Genomic DNA, 26,202 nt, shown 5'->3' with positions numbered 1-26,202 from the left:
TTCCCCCTCCCTGACTGCAGCAACGCCTAGAGAACAGTGATCAACGGAACACTGCGTCCTATGTGCTATGCTGAGAGCTTTCTTGTTTGACTCTATTGATGTCATAGCACATGCAGCTTAGCCCTCTGGTAGTCTCAAATTTAAAAAGGCACAGTCTAAACAGACAAGAAATAAGAGAAAATTTTCTCCTTAGTTGCATCTCTCAAAGGATTAGTAAAGGAATTGAATTCATGATGCTTGGCAGCATTTATACCTCCTTTCACCACAAACATTTCGCACCTCACAGTTCTGGAGCCTGTCATTTGCCAAAATCCCCAAGAAATTCTCCCATCTACCTCCAGCCCCAGTGCCTCTGTCCTTCAGCAAATGCGACAATCTCTTCCCTGTTCTTCCAGTCCCTCGGGCCTTGCTTTTCTCTGCCCAGGCTCAGGCTCTGACTCACAAAAGGTCCTGGAACCGCCTGGAGAGAGAACCTCCTCTGAGGAAGCGGAGAGGAAACCAGGTGAGGAGTTTCAGATTCCCTTTGTTAGTCTTGGGCAGAAAACAAGTCTAGAGACACTGCGCTAAACGATTTCATCCAGTTGCACATACTATTTCATTTAACTGTCACGATAGTCCTATGAAGGTACGCGGTGTTGTTACTCATTTTACAAACGCAGAAACCTCAGCTAGGCAAAACGGTGTAATGTGCCCAAGGTCACCAATAAGTAGTGGAGCCAGGATTAAAACCCAGGTTTAAACGCCGAGCATCTCAGTTCCTAACCAACCTATTATGTATACGCTTCTTTAATTTTCCTTGGAATGTCAATGAAAATTCCAATCTCTATCTGAATTCCTTTGAAATACAATCAGACATTGCTTCTTTCCTATAAGTACTGCTGGAAGACTCTCCCTAAAGGGATGTTGCATCATCGGATCTGTCCTCTGCTCGTGACCAAATAACCCTACGGTCTCCAACACCTCATCCAAATTTTGCATCTTTGCTTTCAGGGCCCTCCATCAGCTGAACTCATTCTGATCTCTCTGGTGGGACTGCCCCTCAGCCCATCCTCATCCATCCAGCCCGCAAACCTCTTCTCTGCTCCCATGTTTCTGCACATCTAACCCCTGACCAACGTGAAGCATCTTGACTCCCTTCATTCTGTCTGCTCCCCATAGCCCCTGGCACTGTGTGAAGCTTCATGGCAGCACTTAATCGATGTGGTAGAGCAGTGTGCGAATAGGCACCCCAACGACTACAAGCCACAGAGACAGGGGTCTTGTCTTCATCAGTGTTGTGTCTCCACACACATCTCTGTGCATCCAGCACAGAACTTGGCATGATGAAGTGACAATTAGTGTTTGCTGAGTTCACTCTCAGGGAACAGTGTGCAATACATAGATATGTATTTTACAATGAAGATAAACCAAAGAGCTAGGTCAATTATTAAAAATATAAAAATTCTAACTCCAATTGTAATGTTAAAGAAATAAAAAAATGGTCTATCCAATCATTATATCCTCACAATACACAATACCATGTAAAATCAGAAAGATCTATTCAGTGTCCTTCGGACATGCCATACCATTCTGCCTCTGGGACTCTGGTCTTGTTGTCCCCAACCCGGCGTGCTTCCCCATCTACTCCCTTCTCACAGAAACACAGTTCAGCTTTCGAGGCCCTGCTCCTCTTCTCTCTTTTATAAAGTCCTCCATAACAACCCAGCCACCACAGATATCTGACCTTCTCTGAAATCTTACGAGTATATGAATGTACTGAAGTATTAAATTTATTTATGCCTGCCTTTCTCCACCAAGAGACTTCAGAAGATTCCTATAGCCCAACTGTAACATAGGATCCAGATAAAGGTATCCTGTGCAGGAAGGAGGTTAGTTAGACAAGCTCCCAATGCTATAGATTTTAGTACTGAATTATGAGTTTTTGTTTTATCCATTCAGCTAGACTTTGAGTTCTTTGAAGGAAGGGACCATATTTTAGGTTCTTTTTATTTCTCACAGTGCCTAGCACAGGGCTGGACACAAGGTTTATATGTTTTGATCGATTTGAGTCCCCAGGTTTTACCTTTTTCATCCCAACTCCATCCTGTATCTGTAGAAGGAAGTCTAACGTCTGATCATCAGTGAAATACCCAGGAGTAGGCTGACTGCAAATGAGAACAAAGTAAGTAACTGACAGCAAGTAAAAACGGAAAACAAGGACCTCGCTCCCTCCCTTCTCTTGTATCAGACCCAAATATCAAGCAATTGTTCTGGACAATATTTAAACATGAGAAAGTGGATCGAAACAGGAGACGTGAGGAGTGCACGGCAAACCTGTGTAAGCCTTGAAGGCTCAGTGTCCAGCAAGGTGTGAGATTTTGCCCCCGAAGCAGGACTAGGCCTTGTCTAGTTGTAATCAGGAGGTTGCTGCAGTTGGAATCCGCTGCCTTCACCATCTGGAGTAGTTCAACACCATCACTGAATTAACGAGACCCCAACAGTTAGTCTCCCGCTTGGATGAGATTCCTGACCCACTTATTTTGGCTTTTCCTCTCGGCGCGCATGTTTGTATTTACTCTTGCATTCATCTCCCACCACTGTCTTATCAAGTGGGGCACTCTGCTGTTCCACCTGCATTTCATCTTCTTGACCTTTTAGAAACCAAGGATCCTTAGAAAAAGCATTTAAGTTCAAAAGGAACTCATGGGAGAAGTGCCGCAGAGCCATACCTGTCATGTTGGATACTGTGGGAAAGAAAACAGAGCTAAGGAGAACGGCATGGAAGGCAGATGGAGATCTGGACCGGAGGCTTGAAACTGTCATTAAGCTTAGACAGCAACTCACGGTAACCACGTCATCAAATTATTTCTTTCTCTGTACAACTGGGACCATTTTATTTAACATCTATCAAATTCACTGAAACAACATGATACTGCCTAAAAAATGCTAGAAAATCATTTGAAACTTCTGGTAGAAAAGAATAAAGACGATTATTACCCAGGCCTGGTGCTAAATGGGTAAAAATCCACTGCAGATGACAAACTTTGTTCTTTTAGTTAAGAAATAAACAAAAATAAAAAATAAGATTTCATGAATGTTATCTTTGCTTCTGACAAAATGATTCCTCCACTAAGAAAAATACAGAGAGAGTAGAGCAGATACTTCAGCACAGTTTTACAAAAGATAGATAAATAAAATCTATCTCCCTACCTGAAGGTTCCCCGGCCTCACTCTGCCCCACTCTGACTTAAACCCTAAACAAATATCCTTCCTTACAACCTACGTGCAAAGGGATCACACACACATCATGGTCACTAACAAATAGATATCAACACATTATGTTATCAGGGAAACCTCTCAATCACGTTAACCAGATCAGAAGATAGTATATTAAGGCTAGCACTGTTTCCCCCACAAGCCTCTGCCCACATATTCACCAGCCTAACCAAACTTAGAGACTCCATAGCACGTGAGAGCTCAGGAGGTCTCAAGGACAAGGTCATATATCTACCCTACCTGTAAATGTCAATGAGTTCAGACAGGTTGATGGATCTTCGCTTTTCCCATTCTGGCTCTTCTATCTGCAGAGAAGGTGGTGAGCTGTCTCGATTTTGGGCCTGAACAAAAATGTCTCGCAGGGCGACAGCCTGGATATTTCCTAGCACCATAGGAAGAACCATCACTGAGAAGTTGAATTTAATAGAACTCTCCCAGGGTTAGGATCTGAGCAAGAGACTCAGAGCCTCATCAGATGAGTCTAAAATAGCCCACCCAGACTGGTCCAACAAGGGGTGAACTGGAAAGTGATTATGTGGCTGCTGGACAGAGTCTTCTCTTTGGAGAAGGCGGCAAGGGAAAGCAGAGTTAATAACCTGCAATAGGTGGCAGCAGTGAGCAGTCCGTGTAATAGGAGGTGATGAAAGGGCTGGTCAGCAACTCCTGAGCTTTCACCCTGTCTCACAAAAGAGGCCTGATCACACACGCCAACGGGAAACAGTAGCACAAACTAGCCTTGCTTCTTACCAAAGCCAAATAGGATGTAGACAGCCCCGCTTGCGGTGATGTAAACCTGAGGACCAATCAGATTCCCCACTCCCATGATGTTGTACTTCACAGGTCGGCCCACTGGATTCCCTGTCCGGCCAGACACCAGCAGGAAGCACAGATCTGGCTGAAGAAGAGAAAGAAGGGAGTTGAGTCACTAGAAGCCCTATCGTTTCCTAATCAAATAGTCTGTACACATAGTCATTGCTTCCTCATTAGTTAAGGGTTCAGAAACACTTCCCAAAGTTGGAAAGCACAAAGCCAAATCTGCTTCACTTTATTTCCCTGGAAGTAAGAAAGAGAGGCAAATGTCCCATTCCCTGTTATATACCTGCAATGAGCATCTTTATGGTAGCTCAGACAAGTTCTCTGAAGCACAGCTATTAGTGATGAACACTCTCCTGAGACCAGAATTCTATCCCAGAGCTAAATATAGAACAGCTAACCACAGGATCTCTACTCTGATACCCAGAAATCCCCAGTAATACTTAGTCCCAACAAGAATCAATGCAGGCAGTGATATTAATGTTTGGCCTGGCCACTATCAACCTACTCTCAAGCAAAGATAGGCAAACTTTTTCTGTGAAAGGCCACATGGTAAATACTTTAGGTTTTGAGAGCCAGATGGTTTCTATAGCAACTACTCTACCGCCATAGCGTGAAAGCAGCCACAGGTTATACATAAATAGGCATGACTGTGTTCCAATAAAACTTTACTTACAAAAACCAGCAGTGAGCCATATCTGACCTGTAGGCCATAGTTCGCTGACCCCTGCTGCAGAGGATTTTATTTGGGGAATAGAACTGTTGGTTAGGAAATATGAGGACTGTAACAATAACCTGAATTTAGTGAAGCTCTTGACAAAGTTGATCATCATTAATTCTTCAGCCAAGATAAAGAGAAATGGTTTTCAGTGTACCCAGAGAAAAAGTCAATGCCAATCCAGGGGGAGGTTTTAGTGAAATGTCACAGTACTGTGCCACTGTCCCATTCCTATTAATCATTCTCATCAAAGACCCAAATGAATAGAGTTCAAGCTGATCACAAAGCTGAGAGAGATAGCTAATTCACTGTATGAGGAACTCAAAATTCAAAAAAAGTCTTAGGCTGGAAGATGCGTCAAAGTCTGGAAAAAGAAAGTGGGCCATTAATTAATTGATTAATTAAAAGATGTGGGTGATTATAAACAAAAACTGAATCTTAGAAAGGCTATCACAATTTTGGCTAACAGAAATACAGTCTATATCAAAAGTAACAATTTCCATATGTTGCTATAACTGGTTACATTATAAATAGAAAACTGTTTTCAAATATAGGCACATTTTAAAAGAGATACAGACAAAATGGAGTGTAAAAGTAAAGAAATCAAAAAAGAGAGGGGTCTGGACTTCGCATGGCATGAGGAACAGTATGAGAAATTGGGGATATTAAACCTCGGGAGTAGCAAGCTTAGAGGAACGAGGTTAACAGCTAAAGGGCTTTCATGGAGAAAGAGGATTAGATTCATTCAGAGTAGCTCTGTGGGGCGGAAGCTGGACAATGAATGGAAGCTATGAGAGAGCAGATTTCTCATCAATATGACAGAATTTTCTAGACCTGACCAAAAGTGAAACAGACTGTCTCACGATTTAGTGATATGCCCATCGGCCTGAGTACTCGAGGAGAGTCCGGAATACTCCATCAGAGAAATACTCCATCAGAGGCTGCAGCATGGTGTAAGAGGGTTAACCACATGGCTTTTAAGGTCCCTTCCCCCTGGTGTTGTAGGCCAGAGCACTTCCTCTAACTTCAAAACTGGTCAGGTGTCCCAAGCCCACCTCACTCTAAGCCCAGATCTCAGAATGTAATTGCTCTAAGTCACAGGCCTAACATGTTTCTTTCCTTGTGAAGAGAGAGCCTTCCATATCTGTAGCTTAGAGGAAACAGGTTCCTCAGAGTCTTTGTTGCTGATATAAAAGTCAGAAGAGGTCAGTATAAAGATAAAGCCACTGCTCTAAACCCACTGCTTCTCCAACATTTTTCTAGAATAGTCTACCACATCTGTACACTACTGTGCAAGTAAGTAAATTCTGTGAGGCAAGTTAGGCACTTTTTTTGTTTTCTGGTAGAGACAAACAAAAGGCACAAATCAGCAAGAAGCCAATCCTTCTAGCAGAGGCTCCCTCACTATAGAAGGTCCGTGAAGGCCTAAACCATTATCCCATCAACCACTGCTGGCTAATAAGATGCCAGATGGGGTATTAAGGTCTAGATTATAAACTTGTTCAATGTCTTGCTATGCCTCTGCTAAACATAATTCTATTAAAAGAAACTCCTCATACTTTCCACTTTGAGACTTCAGAGAATCACTCCCTGATGGATATAATCATTGAAATTTTCCTCAGCCCCCAATCTCATTATTCACGGTAACTGCGATAAAAAGAAAGATTATGTAAATATTTCCTGAATTCTTGGTTCAGTCTACTTCGAGACCAATTGGCTAGTTGAAGAAAAATTAGCAGAAAGTACCCTTAAAACAGACTAGCCTTCAGAAATTTTCCTCATCTTCCTTCCTCTCATCTCACAAACATAAGGTATCCTAGTGAACTAGAACGATGCTCCTCAAAACGCATGATCAGTGGAGCACTTTGAGTTAGTTTATGGTACTCTTGGCAGAAAACCAAAAAACAGTGATAGGTTTAATTCTGTTCTAAATATTACTTGCAGATTGTATAACTCATTTTATATACATTACGAAAATCACAACAGCAAACACAGGGTCTATTAAAATTAAAACAAGCTATCCAAGGAGGCAAAATGATCTGTATCCACATTTTTCCACAACTATTCTTTGCCAATTGTTCAATTTTTTTGTCCACAAGCATCTCCTGGCAGGCTCACACTAGGATGTCTAAGAAAAACTCTTAGAGGAACTTTGACATAAGCTCAAAGAAAAGCTTTAGAAATAAAAAATTTTAAATAGAGATAATTCTGTTCATTAATGTATTCTTCCCTGTGATTTTGAGGAGAAAAAAAAAACTACTGCGATTTTCCCTGGGCAGAGAATAATCGGCTCCAGGGCCCTGGAGTTCCAGCGAAGCAAAATTTAAGGACCACTGTACTGGAAACGAAGTCTGTATTGTCACAGCCTAAACTACAACTATCCTTCTTTGGTCACTGTTGTTATTTCTTGTGTGACTTAAAATTTTTTCTTTATTAGTTTGATGAACTTTCTGTCTGTCTTTTGGTTTTATAATCGAAATAAAAGTTAAATACATAAAATATAATAAAACTAATAATACATACAACACATGCAAAAAAAATACCAGGCACTACTCTAGGCACTTTAACATGTTAGCTCTAACTTTCATAACAATCCTGCCAAAAGAAATAACATTCCCATTTTACATACAAGGAAACCAGGGCTTGGACAGGTTCTGTGGCTTATCCAAGGCCACAAAGTTACAAAGTGGTAGGACAGGAATTCAAACACAGAACTATCTGGCTGCAAAGCTCCACCATGTTACAGTCAATGAAACCAAAATGAGACAGCTGGGAAAATGGTTTCATAATGGTAATATACTCATTTAATCTCACAAAGCAAATTTATTTAAACCTATGCCCTTGTAATAAGATTTCAAGTAGCATTTCCCATAACAATACTAGGAACTGACTAAAGTTGAAGCATTCCCTATAAGAAAAAAGACCATTTAACATAGAGCATACCTGCAATTCTCCAATGGCCAGAACCACAAGATCTCTAACGCCATCTTCATCTACGTCAGGCAGCACCACCGCTGGGGCAGCCAGGGTACCATTGGATAAGTAGTTTGGATTTAAAGTCCAAATGGCTTTCCCTAGAGAAGAACAAATAGGCTGATCACAATTAGGGCTTTCAGCCTCTGGAAAAAAGACAGACGCAATGCCCCCAGGCCAGAAAAGAGAAACTCAAAGGCTGAACAACAGACAGCAACTACTACGCACTATTTCCTTTGAGTTTTTATCTTATTGGGGAGGAAGGAAGCAGGGAGTGGAAGCTGAAATCCTCAAGTATCTGGCTCATAAACCCATGCAATAACTTCACACCTAGATTTTTTAGATAAAATGGAGATGCTAAAGTCTCTCCAGGAGAGAGGAGCCCACTTGTCTGGGACAGAGGAATTGATCTGCGAGAGATTATTACAACTATTAAGGAACCATCCAACTTCTGGTGGGTGGCCCACCAGAAGATCAATTCTCTCTCCTACCATATGTTCACATGAGTAGAGAAATTATAGGTTTTCATAGAGAAATTGTAGGTTTTCAAGATGACTTCAGCTCTAGAATTAACTCATGTTCAATTTTGTTTTTTTAACTCAAAAGTATCCCATGACCAAACTCCAACCTCTGAAACTGGGAAGGATGTTATCTATTCAGCTTCACTAGAGTCCAAGGTGTTAACAAGCATATTGGCAGTATTCTTATGACGGCAAGGAGCCTTCATCTCTTTTTCATTTCTTTTGTCATAGATGTCTGATTGTAATAAGAAGATAAAAGGCCAAATCAACATGCCTCAGCAAACCTTATGTTCTTCACTGATATACTTTTTAGTAATTAATGCCCAAGTTTACACATGGACCCCATATATATCAAATATGAAGAGACAACGTTCAGCTGTATTGTACAAAGAACAGAGTAGGGAGACTATTTACAAACCAAAGGCGTCCAGGTAGTTCCTGTCTGGATAAGTCAGGTTAGCTCTATCCTATCATCAAACAGGTTAAATCGTAGGTCTAGTACTCAATCTACCCTTTCTGTTATCTCTCTTAATAACCACCTTCCAGAGAAGTAAATCAGATTTTCCACCATGTGAGAGTGGAAAAGTCCCTTCCCCACCAGATTGCTCTCATCTGAGATTATAGCTCACTGGAGCAGAGATCCTTTATGACAAATGATCGTTACCTGATGTCGCATTGAATGCACTGAGCATCTTGTGTGTCCCTGTCACAAGGCAGATGGTTTCAGCCACGCTTCCTGGCAGCAGATCCAAACATGTAATATCTCGAGCCTCCTCGGGAAGGGGACTAGACCAGAGTGTGCTGCCATTCATCCCGGAAAGGCACACGAGAATAGAAGCTGGCCTCGAGACACCTAAAAGCACACAAGAGAGACAAGAAAGGAAAAGAGGCAGAGAAGATAAGAAGTAGAGATAATCAGAGGACAAGAAATCAAAAGTAAATGGTGGAAAGGCAGCAACTCTCACCTGTGTCTTCAGCTCCCTTCCATATTTCTGGCAACAAGGTCTGAAAACAGAGTACCTTTCATATCTGCTCAATGCATCCCTCGTGCGAGACTAGAGCTGTGGACCTCCTCCAGGCTGCCTTTTGCAACTCCACTCTTGCACCTCCCCCAACATATCTGTTTACATGTCTGTCACCTCGGGCCCCACCAAATACTGATATCCTTAAGGATAAAGACTGCTGCGTTAATTTCTGTATCCTTAGCGCCTTACAAAACACCTCGCACATATAACAGCCAATTGTTTTCTGACAGGAACAAAGGAAAAAAAACATCAAGAATAAGGAAAAGTAGCTGTTGAGAACAACAACAACAAAAAGCCAGGAGAAAAACGTGGGACTAATATAGAATATGTGCAGAGCAGGAAGCAAAATACCTGAATTCTAAACATCACTAGCAAATGCTCCCTGAGAGCAGAAAATGTATCGTTTCATAAATAAAAAATAAAAACCTATAGATTACACTTGGTGATAAATGTGTGACATAAGGGTTAAAGACATGAAGTTAGCGATGATCAGTAGATCTTCCAGGTCTAGGATTCCATGGAATCAGCTGATTTGGCCCCAGTCAGGAAAGAATACTTGGGAAAAGTATCCTAGGTCCATAATCCTTTATGTCACTTAATTAACATCAGAATAATACTTCTCTTGTGCTGGCTGGAAAATTACTGCTTGGCTATCGCCCATGGGAACATAGGTCATCGCCCATGGGAACATAGGCTATCACCCATGGGAACATAACATTCTAACAATAAGCTTTCTGCTTCTGTACCCCCGCCTGCACACCCGACCTGTGGGTTGACAGGTAGTGAATAGGAGAAAAACAGACCTTTGTGTTTAACACAGAATGAGGAATGGGATTTAGGGCTTAAAAACCCTGTACCTCTACATTTCGGGGCTGCTTAATTTGGGGTCTGCGTACCCCTGGCAGACCCAGCTGGCTGAATAAAAAGTGTGTTTCCTATAACTCACTGGTTTCTGGTGGTCTATAGAGAAATTGTAGGTTTTCAATTTCTTTCAGGAGCTGGCGGCTACAACACTCTCTCTTTATATTCACTTTCAGTTTTATATTCACTTTCAGGATGGGATACTGAACCCATCTCACATACTTTCTACCTCTAGCAACAACTAATACAGATATGGAAATATAAGTCTTAGAGCTTTATTGTACATATTCCTCAGTGCGACTAATTAAATATACAACCTAAAAACAAGGGACAAATTGTGGCTGTTTCAGGCTTGGCTGCTAGAAGCAGTGATACACATGACAAAGTGTGGTAACGAATGTTAACATCCAGACATCCCAGGAATGCTATGATTAATACTGCACTGTCATTCCCCTGTAAGGCCCCCACTGACTCCACATCATTCTCTGACTCATCTTTGTCCAGGTGGTGATGGGTTGTCTCTTCCCCACTAGTCTGTGACTCCTTGAGGCAAAAAGACTACACTCATCCTATTTAGCTCAATATGCGACAAGCACAGCTCCAAGTAAGGTGCACAGCAGGCATTCAATACGTAATTGTTGAGTGAATGAACAAGAGAACAAATAAAAACACAATCCTTCTTATGCTCAGTGGTGCAGATCTTCTAACTCAATGTCTGGGGTTATGAGCACAGCAGTGTGACATGATTGTTAAAGACATGAACTCCAGAGCCAGGCTCCCAGAATTTGGATCCCAGCTCTATCGTTTCCCAGCTAGAGGACACTGGACAAGTTCCTTAACCTATGTTTCAGTTTCTTCACTTGCAAATGGGGGAAAATAATATTAGTCTACCTCACGGGATTGACTTGAGGGATAAATTCATCTACAGTATATGTTATGAACTTACGATGTTGCATAGCACATAGAAAGCACCATATGTTAGCTATATTATTATTTTTATAGTCTGTTACCAAATCAGGCTGGTTCGTATTGCGTCCAAACGCATGACCTTGTCATTATGGATCCTGAAATGTAGCAAACCATGCAAAATACCAAACGACTAAAAAAAAAAAAAAAATCTCTAAATCTAAAAGTGAATGGGGGGAATTTTTATTTCAAAAGCTAATGAGTTGCAGGCAGAAAAAAAAAATGTAACTAAGGTTCAATCATAAAAGTCAGTTTCTTGCCTGGAGGTTCTCTCTGTAACAGATCTGTGCCTGTACTGCTTCTACCAGTGCACAAGCCCCAGAAAGCAAGTTCTAATGACATCAGAGAGGCATGCAGCCTAGAATTCTCTAAAATAGACCTAGATGTTATTCCAGGGCCTGAATGATTAAAAAGTGTTTTCTAGGGCATCCTCAGCCTCAAACTTGAGTTCTTGTATCACTTAACAGACTATAGTTTGAATTCACTTTAATGGGGGCTGCAAGACAAACCAAAAGCCCCTGTGTACTTATGCTGAAAATGCGAAACATTTTTTTGTTTGTTTACAGTTAACATGTATGAAAGCTAGGATCCCAGGAAACAGCACACTCAATTAGAGTAAGTTGTGGAAGGTTTAATAAAGAGACTATAAGATGTGGTCAGGGTACAGAGAAACCACAACGAACAGTACAGTCCCTCAGGTCCGTTACCACTCCCAGGCCCAGAGGGACAGGGGAGGAAGGGATTGCTGGAATCCAGAATAAGAAAGTCCTGTAAAAAGACCACTTAGTAGGAGCTGTAACCTGTGATCAAGTATGTAGCCAGACTGAGGTGACCCCAGAGAAGAGGGAGCCAGGGGAACACATCCCCCCTCCTCACTCTATTTATTCCTCTCCTCCAATTTCTTGTTTGTGCTCCCTACTGGCCAAACCCAAGTGGAAATCCGCAGGCAAGGGGGACCCTTGATATAAGCCATAGAGGTCAACCTCCCAAAGCAGAGCAGACAGAGAGCAGAAACAGAGGAGTAAACAGGAAAATACCTAGCCAAGATATATGTGTGAAAGATAAGTTAGTACGTGAACAAAGCTTTCCACAGGGGATGGGAAGGTAGGATAATCAATGTTTATCTAAGAGGCTATGGAAAATTGGGAGAAAATGCAAGAAACCTACGTACTATGCTGTGCACTGCAGGTAGGTGGGCAGGTCACTTCCTCTCTGGATCTCAGCTTCTTCACTGACCACTAAAGTTACTTCCAGCTACAGCACTCTGATTTCTTGAAATGAGCTTTATTTACATACAGAAACTTTCTGATAAGGTTTATCATGTATGACAGATCCATGGTGACTTTCTATTCACTGCAGATCTTTTTTTACACTGCCCCCCCGCCGGCCCCCACCGGAGACAACCCTGATGCTTCCTCTTAGCTCACAGCCCCTTCAATCAATGAGCTTCTCCCACAGCAGCCTCTAAAAGACACAGCTCTTACCAATTGCACTCGCATTCCTTGAAGTTACAAAGGAGAGAAGTACATCACGCAGGCCATCTTCATTCACATCAGCCAATTCCAATGGGGACAGGTCTCCATCTGATAAACACATAAAAAAAAAAAGTACTTAGCAAGTTACCACAAACCTGTTAAAAAAGAAATGAATACATAGCGCCTCCATAAAATCAGGCAGACTTTCAGTTCCCAGACAGGCGCAATTCTGCCCATTCCTCTTGTTAGGCACACCTAAAATCCCTGGACGTTATATATGACAAATGTAAAAGGACTCTGCAAGGTAGTGAGAAGGCAGACCTACTAGGGGCTGTGAGACCCAAGGAATGACAAAGTGATGACTCCCTTGGGTTTTCTTTTGGCTTCAATTGCCAGACAGGGTGCTGCAGAAACCAGCAACCCAGAAATGCCAACAGGCACAGACAAAAAGGCCCAAGAAGAGCTGGCTCTCCTAACCTAGTAAGACAGAAAAGTTTTAGATAAAAACTGCTCTAGTCCAACCAAACAACACAGATAAGACTGTGGCCCCACCCTTGGAGCAAAGGCCAAGTGAGGAGTCTAGACTTCCACCCCTACCCCATGGTAACCCTCCACCAGGGTTATCTAAGAGAAGGCTGGGCGGGGAGCCAGGACTTTTAGCCCTAGCAGCACTAAGGCCCTCCAGACAACTGAAGACTATAGTTCCAGCACTCCCGCACTGAGGCAGACCACCTCTCATTCCCGCTAGAGTGGTGTCGACAGAGACCTAGTGGAAGCCTGGACTCCCATCTCCACCTGGCCGTCACAAAGCAGGCAATGTCGTCACCACCACCACTACCACCACCCCCGCCTCAAGACACACACACACAGTGTGAAGTCAGAGGATGCCTGTCAAATTTGAAGAGAACCCACACATGGCTAGTGGAAGTATAAACTCGTACGACCACTATGGAAAATAATTTAACATGAACTATTAAGATTGAACCTGCATATACCACTTGACCCAGCAATTTCACTCCTAGGTTGATGCCCTAGAGAATTCTTATATATCAGGAAACATGTACAAGAACCTTCTTAGCAGCATTATTTTTTTCAAAAATGGAAACCACCTAAATAAATGTTCACCAACAGTAAAATGGATCAATAAATCATGAGGTATTCATACCATGGAAAATTACACAGTGGAGAAATGAGTAAACTCCAACTACAGTACCTCAATATGGATGAACCTCAAAAATATTTTTAACAAAAAAGCCAGTCACAGAAGGCTATATGATTCCATTTAAATAAAATTAAAAAAAAAAAAAAAACCCACAAGCAATATTAGACACTATATAGTTTAGGGACACATATGTGGTAAAACTGTAAAGAGAAGTAAACAAATAATCAACTCAATAGTGAAACCCTTGGGTGGGAGAGGAACATGGTCAGGAGGGATACATGGGACATTTCAGAGGTCTTTATGATGTTTTATTTCTTAAACTGGGTGGTGGATACACTCAGTTTGTTACTAGTCTTTACACTGCATATAAATATTACAAGAGCTCATCCAGAAAAATCAAAAAAGCAAGGAAGAGAGGAAGAGATAGTCTATGTGGGAGAAACATAACTCAAGTCACATCCGCTCAGTTTCACTTTAAACGACAAAGATGAGAACACAGAACTCATCAGAAGCTACTCTAACTAGGATCAGAGAATTTCAGAAATAAAATATTTCCAGATCGAGATGACAAAAGGGTGTGGAACACTGCAGAGGAGAGAAAACTATTCCTCTACTCAGGGGTTTCTAGCTGGGACTGCCATAGAATAACGAGAGAAAAGCATCCAAATTTTATTTAATGAAACTGTGCATGTATTAGGAGTCCCCAGAGAAAAATGAAATGGCTAGGCCCTAGCTCTTATATCCTAGGTCGAACAAAGAGTGGCAACTGTGGAAAAGTAATTAAAACATATGAGGAGACTACAGGAAGATAAGAAGTACTTTAACAAGGTATGTTTGTACAGACTTCCCTCAGCCTCAACAGCCTGTCTCTGGTGATAAGAATGTTTCTTTCCTCTTGGTATAGAGAGAACACCTTTCATATGGGAGTTTCATCTCCTGATTTCGAGAACTGAAGGTCAGTGGCCTTCTTGCATTTGCTGCTGTCCAAGTACCTTTAATTAAAAAATAATCAATATGCCAAAGTGACATATTTTGGGGTAGAGTTTTTTGAACCCCTTCAGCCTACTGCAGTTTATAAGAAACAGAACCACTCAAGCACTGATAGACAATTTAGATGTAATCCCCATTCTTGACCCAGAGCAAGCTATTTTAAGGAAGCCTGCTACAAAATGAGACGAAATTGCTAGAATTACTCGGGCTGCACCGTCTTTACCATTTTCTCTTTTACTTGAAAAGAAATTCTTTTAAAATTCAAATTAGGTCAGGCTTCTATAATTAAGGGTCCTACGAGAGAGCTGGCCTCTGTCTGGCCAGGCCTTGAGCCTTACTTTTCTCTGTAAATAGCCCTTCCTACAGCTTTGCTCTCCTCTGATACAGTGTCAGCTGCATAGCAAAAACCCAGAAAACCAGAGCTCTGTCCTATCTATGTCTAATTAAGACCAGTGCCAACAGAAACACAACAAAGCAGTGCTCTTCTCAAGTTTTTAGAGCTATATCAATCCATCTTTTTGTTTAATTTAAAATCTTAACCTCTTAAAGGCACCTCCAGATGCAGGGGGTGAAATGCTACATGACAGACATTTATTTTTAAAGACTTGTAGGAATTTTCCATGTAATCATAAGTTTTACAGAATTAGGGCTGAAAATCCTACAACTCACCTCCTTGGGGGCCCAAGTGGCGGCTCCAAGTGCTGTGCAGATCTCTGGGGGGACAGGGGATCAGGAAAGCACATACAAGCACCAGGATCATTGAGATCAGCAAAGTTAGCAGAAAGACAGATGTGCGCACATACGACACAATGGAAGAGGTGGCCTTCTGCTCCAGGCCTCCGAGGGGTTCCGAGGGGTAACCCTCTGAGGTGACCTCTGAAAGATGTGGCTTTGCAGCCCCCGCAACCTCGGCATCTGAGTCAGGCTCTGGCGCTTCTCCCAGAGGACTCTTCCCATTTTTGACCCCTCCATTCTTCTGCTGCAAGTCAAGCACAAGATCATCTTCGCTCTCGTCACTGTCAGCCTGTGTGAGGGGGTCGTACTCCCCTAGGTCTGGGCTCTTCTTCCCTGAAAAGACAGAAAGCCAGAGCGTCATGGAGAATGAGGAAAGAGAAACCCTCACCAAATACATGGCAACTATAAACACCTAGGAGAACAAAACAAATCTAGGTTTACAAGCTTGGACCTCGGTGGCTCTCTATAAAATAGATGCCAGCAAAGGGAGGAATGGCGGGCGGAGGAATCACAACGTTCTAGAATTATTGTTTTCATGAGTTTACATTATTGGAAAAGGAACAGAGAAAGTAGCGAATTTCAAACACTTTCTTCGTTAAAAGAAAAAAAAAACCCTCTTAATTTGTTTGAATCTCACTAATGAAAAAGACCATGGCTCTTATATCAAATTTGCATATGCCTAATATGCATATTTCCTTTGGTTTTCTGAGATCTGTGATGTTCCATTCTTTCCTGGGATGTCCCTAAACCTTTAGAACAACTGTTCTCTGTACCCGGCTTCTCATAGTCTATTTGTGGCTTCCCAACTGTTTCTACAAAACAATTTAGAAAGTTGAATGCTAAATATCATCTGGAGATGTTTTACTGAAAATTCATTTCTGAGAACCTTCCTGGGATTCTGATGACCTGTCAGTACATGTTTCAGTAAACAGTGTTTAATCTCTAAAAATGCTATTCTGAGCACATATTCTGGGATGAGCTGGATCAAGCGGGAACACAGAAGTGAAAGACATGACTTGAAGCTGGTTTACACAACAAGCACCTGTTTTCACTTAGACCCTATGTTTATTTGGGGTTGCAAAGAGGTGGTAACTACAGGAGGTCTTAAGCGCACTTCCTCCCAAGACACCTCTTGGCCTTCTCTGCCAATGACCTGAAGATTTTATGCCTTTATTTCATGCTATAATCAAGTAAAAACCAAGAAAATTTTTCTGTGTTTAGAAATTACCTGGTAAGCTGTAACTAATGTAAATGCTATGGTTAAATCTTTTGTTAAAAAGAAATACAAAAGTCTAACTTGAAGGAAAAAAAATTCTTGATACTAATCTCTGCTTCTGATCACTGTGATCTTGGTAATGTCACTTCATATAATATGTCTCAGTTTGCTCCAGACATGAAATGAAGCAATAAAACACTACAAAGACCAATATGGGAAGTAAATGCTTTAATGTAAAGTTTAGTGTTTGGTACATAGAATGTCACTAAATGTTTGACTTTTAAAATGAACATGCCACAGAATAATTTTGTAACATTAAGTATTTTGCAAAAAACACACAGAAGATACTGAGTAATCTGACATTCTACTAACTAGAAATTTATATGTATTTTCACTTTCAGGGCTATACATTTTTTCCAATAAATACTGTATTTTATTTTAAAAGGCATAAATTATAAGAAAATAAACAAATTATTAGGAATTTGATTCAAACTAGTACTTCCAGGATATGCCATAGTGTCACTATAGGTTCCAGTTAATCTCATAAAATTTATATATCTACTCTATGAACCAAATCATTTTATTAACTAGGGTACTTCATTCCCTAACTATCCCAGGTAACTTCAGTTATAATAATTTGCAAACAGAACCATAGGTTGTTGTAACATTAACTATAAAACTTTTTAAGTGATTTTTTTAACTAAAAGAGCATACCTGACGAGATTTTAAAAATGTGCTATACACAAAAATGGAATATTATTCAGTCTTAAAAAGTAAAGAAATTTTGACACATGCTATGACACAGATAAATCTTGAGCACATTATGCTAAGAGAAATGGGCCAGTCACAAAAATACAAATATTGTATGATTCCACTTATATGTCGTTAAATTCATAGGAACATAAAGTAGAATGGTGCTCTCCAAGGCCTCGGGGTAGGGAGAAATGGGGAGCTTATTGTTTAATGGGTATTGAGTTGCAAGATGAAAATGTTCTGGAAATTGGTTGCACAGCAATGTGAATATACTTAACAATACTGAACTATACACTTAAAAAAGGTTAAGATGTTAAACTTTGTTATGTGTACTTTACCACAATTTAAAAATTTTTAGATAACAAAAAAAAAAAAAAAAAGGAGGCAACTGACAAAGAGGAAAACATACACAGCAACCCCAAACCCCAGGCCTGGAAGAGATTCTAAGAATTACATAATCTATCTTTACCCCAATCCAAACATGCAACTCCTTACAAAATCCCACCGAACAGCCACTTAGCACACATCTCAACATAAGCAGTATTAGGGAATTTATTGCCCTCCAATCTGAATGCGGTTCCTTACACTGATTCAAGAATCTACTCTGGGCATTTACCAACTATCTGTTCTAGTTTTAATTTCTAGGACCCTCTTCCATGTGCAAGTCCTTCAAATACTTGAAGGTAATAATCCTAAGAAACATAAAACACTATGTAAGAGCTCAAGTCTTTATAATAAGACAAACATAAAGTCAAATCTTAGCTGTCACTTATTAACTGTGTGACTTCAATTAAATTTCTAAACTTTAGAAGCCTCAATTTCCCTATTTATGAAATGGGATAATTATTATTCCAATGTCATAGAATTTGTTATGAGTATTAAATAAGATATATGCATGGTTCTTAATGTCAGGTTAACAGTCACACTCAGTAAGTCCTAGTTTCTATAATTATTGTTGGCATTACATTTCTCACCTTCCCTCACCATCTTCTCATTCCCAGGTTACAGATCTCTACCTATTCCAAACCACTGCTGGAAGAAGCACTGTTTCACATGTTCTTGACATCCTCCTCTGGACACAGTGTAATAAGTCTATGCTTTTTAAAGTACATTCCCAGAACTGGATACAATTGCAAGGGTGCAGTCTGACCAAGGCAGGGAAGCAAGTCCCTCCTAGTTCAGAGAGTACCCTATAATTCAGTTACTGAAACCTAAGATCTTGTCAGCTTTCTTGGCAGTCATATCATACAACTAACTTATTCAACTAAAACTCCCAAGCATTTTCTATACACACTCAAGCTATTCCATAATTATACAATGTTCAGCATCAAGTGAAAAATTTAGCATCGACACAACAAAATTCAGTTCTGCTAGTCAGTTGTCACCTTGCAGCAAACAGACCTTAAAACAGTATCTTTGTCAAAGTGAAATAATTACTAAAATATTGGTTAACAAAACAGTTTAAAGAAATGCATTTTTATGATAGCATATACTATCACAAGCAGGAAGAAAACCTGGTTGTGTATGCTACAAAAACCTGTAAAATTTTTCATTAGTTTATAAAAATGTACAAGCATCCTTTGAAAAACAAAGCTGTTTGGTCTCTTTAAAAAGATTATATGTTTCCAGTTAATGATGGCAAAGGAATTCCCATCAGTCTCTTCCCTAAAACCAGGGCTAGGGAGATTCAAAAAAATAATAATAGTAATAGGACAGCTACATTCTCAAACTACAATTTACAAACAACTGTTGCCAAATGCAGTGAATCTGGTATCCAATTGAGGAAGCACATTAAGAATAGGCACATATAGCTCAGGTCTCCAGCAACGAGCAGAGTTCACAGAATTATTAATGAGGACAACAATAATGATGATGATGACGACGATATGTACTGAGTGCCTACTATTCCAGGCACTGGTCCAAGCACTTATATATATTAACTCATTTAATCCTCACACCGATCCTGGGAGGTATTCTCATTATCCCCATTTTATCAACAAGAAAACTAAAATACAAAGAGGAAAGTTGCCTCAGATCACAGAACTATCAAGAAAAGCCAGGATGCAAACTCAGGCAGTTTAATTAGAATCCACAGTCCTAACCAATAAATTAGACTACCTCCCCTATCCCACAGGTATACTGCCAGAACAGTCATCTCTTGCTTGGAAAGACAACGCCTGGGCTCCCAGAAGCACCAATGAGCCCCATTCACCACCACCAGGTCAAAAGCAACATAAGACAATGGAAAAAAGCACAGCCTCCTGGAAATTTACAAGAAACAGGCTGTGAGCAGGTTAGAAAAGTAGCTGTGGCACAATTAGTTCAGGAGAGGTGGATTTTTTTTTTTCTTTTGACTGTCTGGGTTGAATCAGGAGACAAAAACCAGACAGTAATTCAGAGGACAGGTTTAATATAGAAAATTATTAAACAATGAAGGGAGAATAAATATAGAGCTGGGAAAAGAACTCTAAAAGGCACTGAAGGATTGAGAGGTAAGGTGTAAGGAATAACAAACTTGGCATTTGAAGGGTCCAGGTCCACTTTCAAAGATCAAGCAGCAAAGGTGAATTTAGAATTCAGGGGCAATAAACTGATAACTGACACAACAAAGAGAAGTAAATGCTAAGTCAGCATGCTAAAGCCCTGTGACAAACTGGCAATCCATGCGAGTCAGGATAGCGACATCCACCAAGAAAGAGCAGTCGGGAAAAAGGCTGAGTTAACAAGCCTGGATTAAATTCTAGCTTCCAACTGCCCTAGCCCACTCCTCTGGCCCCAGCCTGTGCCCATATGTCAGCCAGAAATTAGTTATAAAACAACTACTCATTTAAATATGAGTAACAATCAGAAAGGAGCCATCACTAGCAGTCATTCTGTAAGATACCACAAAGTTCTACAAATATTCAAGAAGGAAGTTACGACAAAACATAGTAAACCAAATCAGCTAAAGAACAAATGAATACTGGACAAACAATACCATGAAATATAAGAAATAACGAACAGATCTTTCCCCATGGAATTCAAGACATTAAAGAAAATATATATAATATTTCTAAGAAGGAATGGCAACTCAATAGAGATGACAAATAAGCAGGACTCAGGAAAACAATGGAAGAAAATAATAAAACAATTTTAGAAAAGATATCCTTATTGGGATCAGCAAAAAGAACAGACATGGCTGAAAACAAAGCCAGAGACATAAAGGATAGACTGGTGAAAATCAAGAAAAATAAAATGGAAATAACAATAGCTGGCAGTTTTGAACACTTACTATGCACTCTTCCAACTATGCACTCTTCCAAGCCCTTTTTCTGTCTTATCTCATAAATCTTCATAATAACTCTTTGAGATAGACGCATTACTATCTTCATTTTAAAGATAAAGACACTGAAGTTTGGAAATTTATGTAAAGGGCTCATATTTAAATAGCAAGTAAGTAAGTGATAGTGCAGGGATTCAAACTCAGGCGAGCTGGTTTTGAAGTCTGTACTAACTACCTATGTGCCTGCCATGGAAAAGAGCAAGGCTTTTAATAGGACTGGAAGAAAGGGATGGATATAGAAAACAAAGGTCATCCAATACATGCATAACGGAAGAAGAGAACGGACAAGAAAATGGAAACAAAAACAATATTTAAAAAATATACAAAAAAAGTTCCTGCAATAAAACAAGAACTAAAACTACAGAATAAAGGGTACACTGAGTCCCAAGAAAAACTGATGCAGAAAAATCAATATTGAAACGTATCCTAGTAAAGGCACTAAACTTCAAGGACAAAGAATCATATAAGCAGCCAGGTTAAGGGAAAAAGAATCAAGTCACTAATTATGGGAACAAATTTCAGGCTGATTTCTCACAATAATATACATTATGAAAAGATCATGCAGCAATATGTAAAAAAAAAAAATCCTCAGAGAAAAAACATGGGGTGCAAAGTACAAGAACTCTGACCCAGACACATTTTTGAAGTATAAAGGCAAACATGCAAGAACTGAGAGGCTATCTCACTCCTGAGCCTTTCTTTAAAAAGATCATAGAAGATGAGGATCGATTCTTACCCAAATTCTTAAGATATTTACTTTTACACTATTAATAGTATATATTTTGCCAGACAGTACAAAGAGAAACCTCAGCTTAATAATAATAGACTTCAGTTTCGATTAGAGAACTCCTAAGTAAATATTTTTTCTCATTCTGTTTCACCAAAAGACAACAAGGATGTATAAAGTATGCCAACTCCTCTGGCTGAGGAGCTAAATATCAAAACCATGCTTCAAAGCTCAGGGCACTTTGGCACTCTCTGCTGATTTCAGCTACCACCCACATTTTCAATCACTGCAAAGTCTTCACACTGATTTCACAATACAGCAATATAAATGAGCTTTCTACAGCTATCATTTTTCCTCTTAGGAAGACTAAGAATGCTGGTTACACATCCTCTATACCAAAATGGTATAGAGGAAAACATAGATAGCAAAGCGATGCAACTGTACCGTGCTCAAAAGTGTTCAGGAAAATATACTATAATATATACTATTCTATGACATGTACTATACATGGACTATACTCTACAATTACAACTAAAGGTAAGTAATTCACATCATGGATTAGTTTATCCAGGGCACATAGTCATCCTAAATTACACACATTAAAACAAACCATTACAATAACATTATGCTCTGATGTTCCCTTCGGTGTTTGACCTTCAAACTTTAAATGGACTAAAAAAAATATACTTAAGAGATAAGCTGTCCCACAAGCTGCTTTATGAATGTCACATTGTCCTTGTTATTAATTAACCTCATTCTATCCATGTGAGCCAAACATCTTTCCATCTTGAACTTAGAGGAAGGGCATAAACACATTCCCAGCGACTGCTCTTTCTTCATGAGGTTGATGATTCTGTCACTAGCTCACTATTATATCAGGCCTTCCTTCAGGTTATCACATTCATAAATTATCACGGTGTTAATAACAATAGCTAACACCTATTGAATAACTATTATGTGTCGAAGGTTAATAAACCTCTAAAGTACATCCATCTCTTTTACTATGCCAAATTACTCTGTAAGGTCAATATGTAGTAGAGTGTGGCATGTAGTGAATATTCCATAATAATATTATTACACATGAAGAAACTAAAGCTTAAAGAGATTAAGTAACTAATCTGGTAAAGACTGGATTTGAACCCGCCCGTTTCATGCTCTTAGTCACCATTCTATTCTGTTTCCTTAAATATAAAAATAGGAAGGATGTCATTGTGGTGATCATTTTGCAATATATACAAATATCAAATCACTACACTGTACATATAAAACTAATATATGTCACTTCTATCCCATTTTTTAAAAATAGGAAAATAACTAAGGTAACATGACATAGTAACCCAAACAGGACAGCAGCTCACAGTCCCAATTACAGTGTATCCAAAAGAGCTATAAGAAAGCAACTTCTAATATAAAAGCTCAGAGTTGTGTTTGGAGTGGAAGAGAAAAAAGGTAAGAGGGAGACAAGCTAAAGTACAAACACACTGCCCCCTCCCCCCAAAAAGAACCTCACATCACAAGAACATATGGCTACTGCATTTGGGCCTAAAAAAGTAGCAAACATACCTGACTGCTCAAGGCAAGCTGCTGTTTAAACATAGGCCCAAGGACCAGACTATGTTTTCCTACCCTATCAACTGGCCAAGTTACTACAACTGAATACTCCAGGGAGTAATAATGCCACAGCCTCAGGATGTGAGAATGAAGAAGAGCTCAAAAGTTTCAAAAGCAAGATTGTCTTGCATTCCCATCCTCAGAGAATAACAATTACTTATGCTGGGGGAGGGGGAAAGAACCTAAAAGAAAAAAAAAGAAAGCAAGCTAAATATGTCTAATATCTCATTACCCCCTTGGGAGGATATCATCCTACACTAAAGCTACACAAGGCTACTCTCTTCAAAGTTAATTAATCCTGCAAGTAAAGGGACATGTGCCCCATTTTATTCAAATGTTACACACACATTCTAAGATATTATCAACATTTCTTCCAATGTTCTAATGAGCCTATGTGAAAAGAAATGTCTTGGGTCATAAAGTCTGGGGACAGAGATGCATATTTATATCAAATCATATCTAACCCAGTTATCCATGGCTCAATGTAGCATACTGGAAGCTCCTTAAGAACAAGCACCCTGCGATCCTCCCGCAGTCTTATGCTGGATATCCAGGAGACATCCAAACTAGCCCTTTTAAAGATGCCAGTGAGAGCAACTGCTTTTCTAACACCTTAAGTTATCAGCAAGCAAATGTTTATAGCTTAATGTTAAAATTTTAGGTAGAACCATAAATTTTTTAAAGCCTTAATGTTTAAAATTTATTTGGGCAGAATAAATATACTCTTACTTAAATAGCAGTTTTCTAACAGCACAGTCCCATTCTGGAGGTTTAAGAGGGGTTGAAAAAAACTTGGAGCTGCTCCCTAAAGTACTGAATTAGCTCTGGAGGCTGTCATCACCACCAGCGCGTCTTTAAACAATATTCCATACATTACCTGCAACTTGCAGGTGCCAAATCATTTCCCTCATAAATATTTAGCTTCGACAACCAGAGGCTGACCAAGAGGAATCAAAAGCCCAGGATCTAGCGTTAAAAGACCCCGGGCATTCAATTCCAGGTTTTTCAATACTGCTTGCGCGACCTTGGACAAGTCAATTAGCCAAATGTCTCTCGTTTTCCTCTTTCGTAAACTAGGACGAAAAATACCTGTGCCACCTACCTCACGGCTGCGTCAATGCTGTCATTAAATGAAGAGGCTACTCCAGAAGGTCACACGTCGTCCTGCTGCCCCCTCCCTCCGCCCAGGTCCAACCCAAAAGAGGAGCTGGAGACCCAGCGGTACATCAACCGCGGCGCCAGGGAAAGGATGCTCCCCTCACCAGCCCTCCCCTTGAGACGGCGGCGACACGAGCTCTGACATTCGCCGCCGCAGCAGCACCAGCCCGCTCCCCGCCACCTGCCCCGCAAGCCTCCGGTTATCCCTCCTTTGGAGTTTCCCAGGCTCGCCCCGCGCCGGCGACCCCCGACCCATCGGTCGCATCTCTCGCCCCCTGGTGGTGCACGGACCCCAGCCTGCAAAGACTGCACCCGCTCCCTCCGTGCGCCTGCAGCTCCACCCGGGTTAGGGCCAGGCCCCCACCGGCTTCGCCCCCAGAGCCTTGCCTCCCAGTCTCCTCAGGCCCTGCAGGGGCGGGGTGGTCGCGAGGCTGCGACGCCTTACCCGGGAGCTTGAGCGCCCTGGACAGCACGGTCGCCATGGCGGAGGCCCCGGTGCGCGTGCGCGCTCCCGCGTCCTGCCGGGAAGTGTAGTTTCGAGCGGGCGGTGCGCGGGGCTAGGACCTGCAAAGGTGGGAGCTCCGCGGGGAGGCAAGGCCAGGAGGAGCAGCTGGGCTGCGGCCTCCGCGCCCTTGTGCAAGCGCCTGTAGGCACTTCTCCCGCCCAGTCGAAACCAGGCCCCTTATTTGGCAGGTGACTTTACCAGCCTGTCACTTTCCTCCTCAGTAAAATGGGGAGATGGTAACTCCCACGTAGGCTTGCAGCGAGAATGGAATGACAAACTCATCCTAAAGGAGGCGCGGGTTGTGAAATGCGCCGTGAGCTGTGAAATGCACCATGGGTTTTGGAGTCAGACTCCTGCCAGCATCCCCTATTAGCTGGGCTGTCTTTGGGCAAGTCACTTGGTATGACTTAAGTTTCAACTTCATTTTTTTTAAATAGAGACAATACTATCGACTTCACAAGCTTACCATGAGAATTAAATTATATTATCTGTTTAAAACATACCGTACACAGTAGGCACCTGTTTACGTTTCTTAGGTAAAGGTTGAGGTTTCCGGGAGCTCTAGCCCTCATCCCTTGTTACCACTTTATCTGCGTCACGCTCTACCAGGCAACTTCTAGCTTGAAAGGTCTAGGAAGTAGGAACTGACCTGCTTCTTCCTCACATGCAGCAAGAGATCAGCATTTTAGGGTGTGAATGCTGAAGGTGTTATCTAGTATACCCTCCTTGTTTCATTGAAGAGAAAACTGAGCTCTAGAAAGGTGAGGTAACTTCTTAGTGTCAAACAAAAGCTCTAAGACACCTCTCACTTGGACACCTGATTCCCATGAGAAATTTTTAATAGGACTATCCTGAGGGTGTAATTTGAGAGACTTTAACAACCATCTCCATCACCCTTTTCATCACTAAAAAAAAAAAAAAAAATTGTCACAGACTCTGAAGCCAGGCCATGAGTTCAAATTCTGCCTTTACTATTTCCTAGCCGCCAGATCCAGGGCTAGTTGCTCAAATTCTGTTTCAATTTCCTCATCTGCAAAATGGGAATGAAATAGTTTCTATTCCACAGAGTTGTCCTGAGAATTAAATGGATATATGCAGAGCACTTAAGTAAAATGCCTGGCACCTAGAAAGTGTCTTTATAAGTGTTAGCGCTTCTTTTGTTAATAACATCAATTTTTTGACAATTTAATAACAATAATAAATTTAATAATAATTTAATAGGTTAGTAATTTATATATTTATTTTTTCAGCCTTCTACAATACCTGAAATTTCTACCATTTGCCACTTCTCTGGGAGTGAAATATGATTAAAAATCATATTTTACATCTATATAGGTCATCTAGGAGGAGCAGCATTACAAGTCACAATAAGTCAATAGTTGCTTTCCTGATATCAGATTGGAACACATTCTTAAT

At 40.7% G+C, this 26,202-nt stretch overlaps 1 protein-coding gene across 1 annotated transcript in view; it reads right to left on the bottom strand.

Moving 5' to 3' along the window:
• Nucleotides 1-25,061, bottom strand: part of FAM234B (family with sequence similarity 234 member B) — a 33,099-nt gene extending 8,038 nt beyond the window's left edge. The window contains exons 1-9 of the mRNA XM_006912635.3: nucleotides 24,727-25,061; nucleotides 15,429-15,827; nucleotides 12,617-12,715; nucleotides 8,945-9,133; nucleotides 7,730-7,860; nucleotides 4,003-4,150; nucleotides 3,496-3,637; nucleotides 2,314-2,457; nucleotides 2,063-2,144 (exon numbers count right to left, since the gene is read on the bottom strand). Coding sequence (XP_006912697.1) covers nucleotides 2,063-2,144; nucleotides 2,314-2,457; nucleotides 3,496-3,637; nucleotides 4,003-4,150; nucleotides 7,730-7,860; nucleotides 8,945-9,133; nucleotides 12,617-12,715; nucleotides 15,429-15,827; nucleotides 24,727-24,763 — 1,371 coding nt within the window. The 5' untranslated portion in view covers nucleotides 24,764-25,061. The remainder of the gene's footprint in view (nucleotides 1-2,062; nucleotides 2,145-2,313; nucleotides 2,458-3,495; nucleotides 3,638-4,002; nucleotides 4,151-7,729; nucleotides 7,861-8,944; nucleotides 9,134-12,616; nucleotides 12,716-15,428; nucleotides 15,828-24,726) is intronic.
• Between the last annotated feature and the right edge of the window lie 1,141 nt (nucleotides 25,062-26,202).

Source organism: Pteropus alecto, unplaced genomic scaffold, assembly GCF_000325575.1.
Source record: "Pteropus alecto unplaced genomic scaffold, ASM32557v1 scaffold103, whole genome shotgun sequence".
Lineage (NCBI taxonomy): Eukaryota > Metazoa > Chordata > Mammalia > Chiroptera > Pteropodidae > Pteropus > Pteropus alecto.
This window is presented reverse-complemented; position numbering and strand designations above follow the sequence as displayed.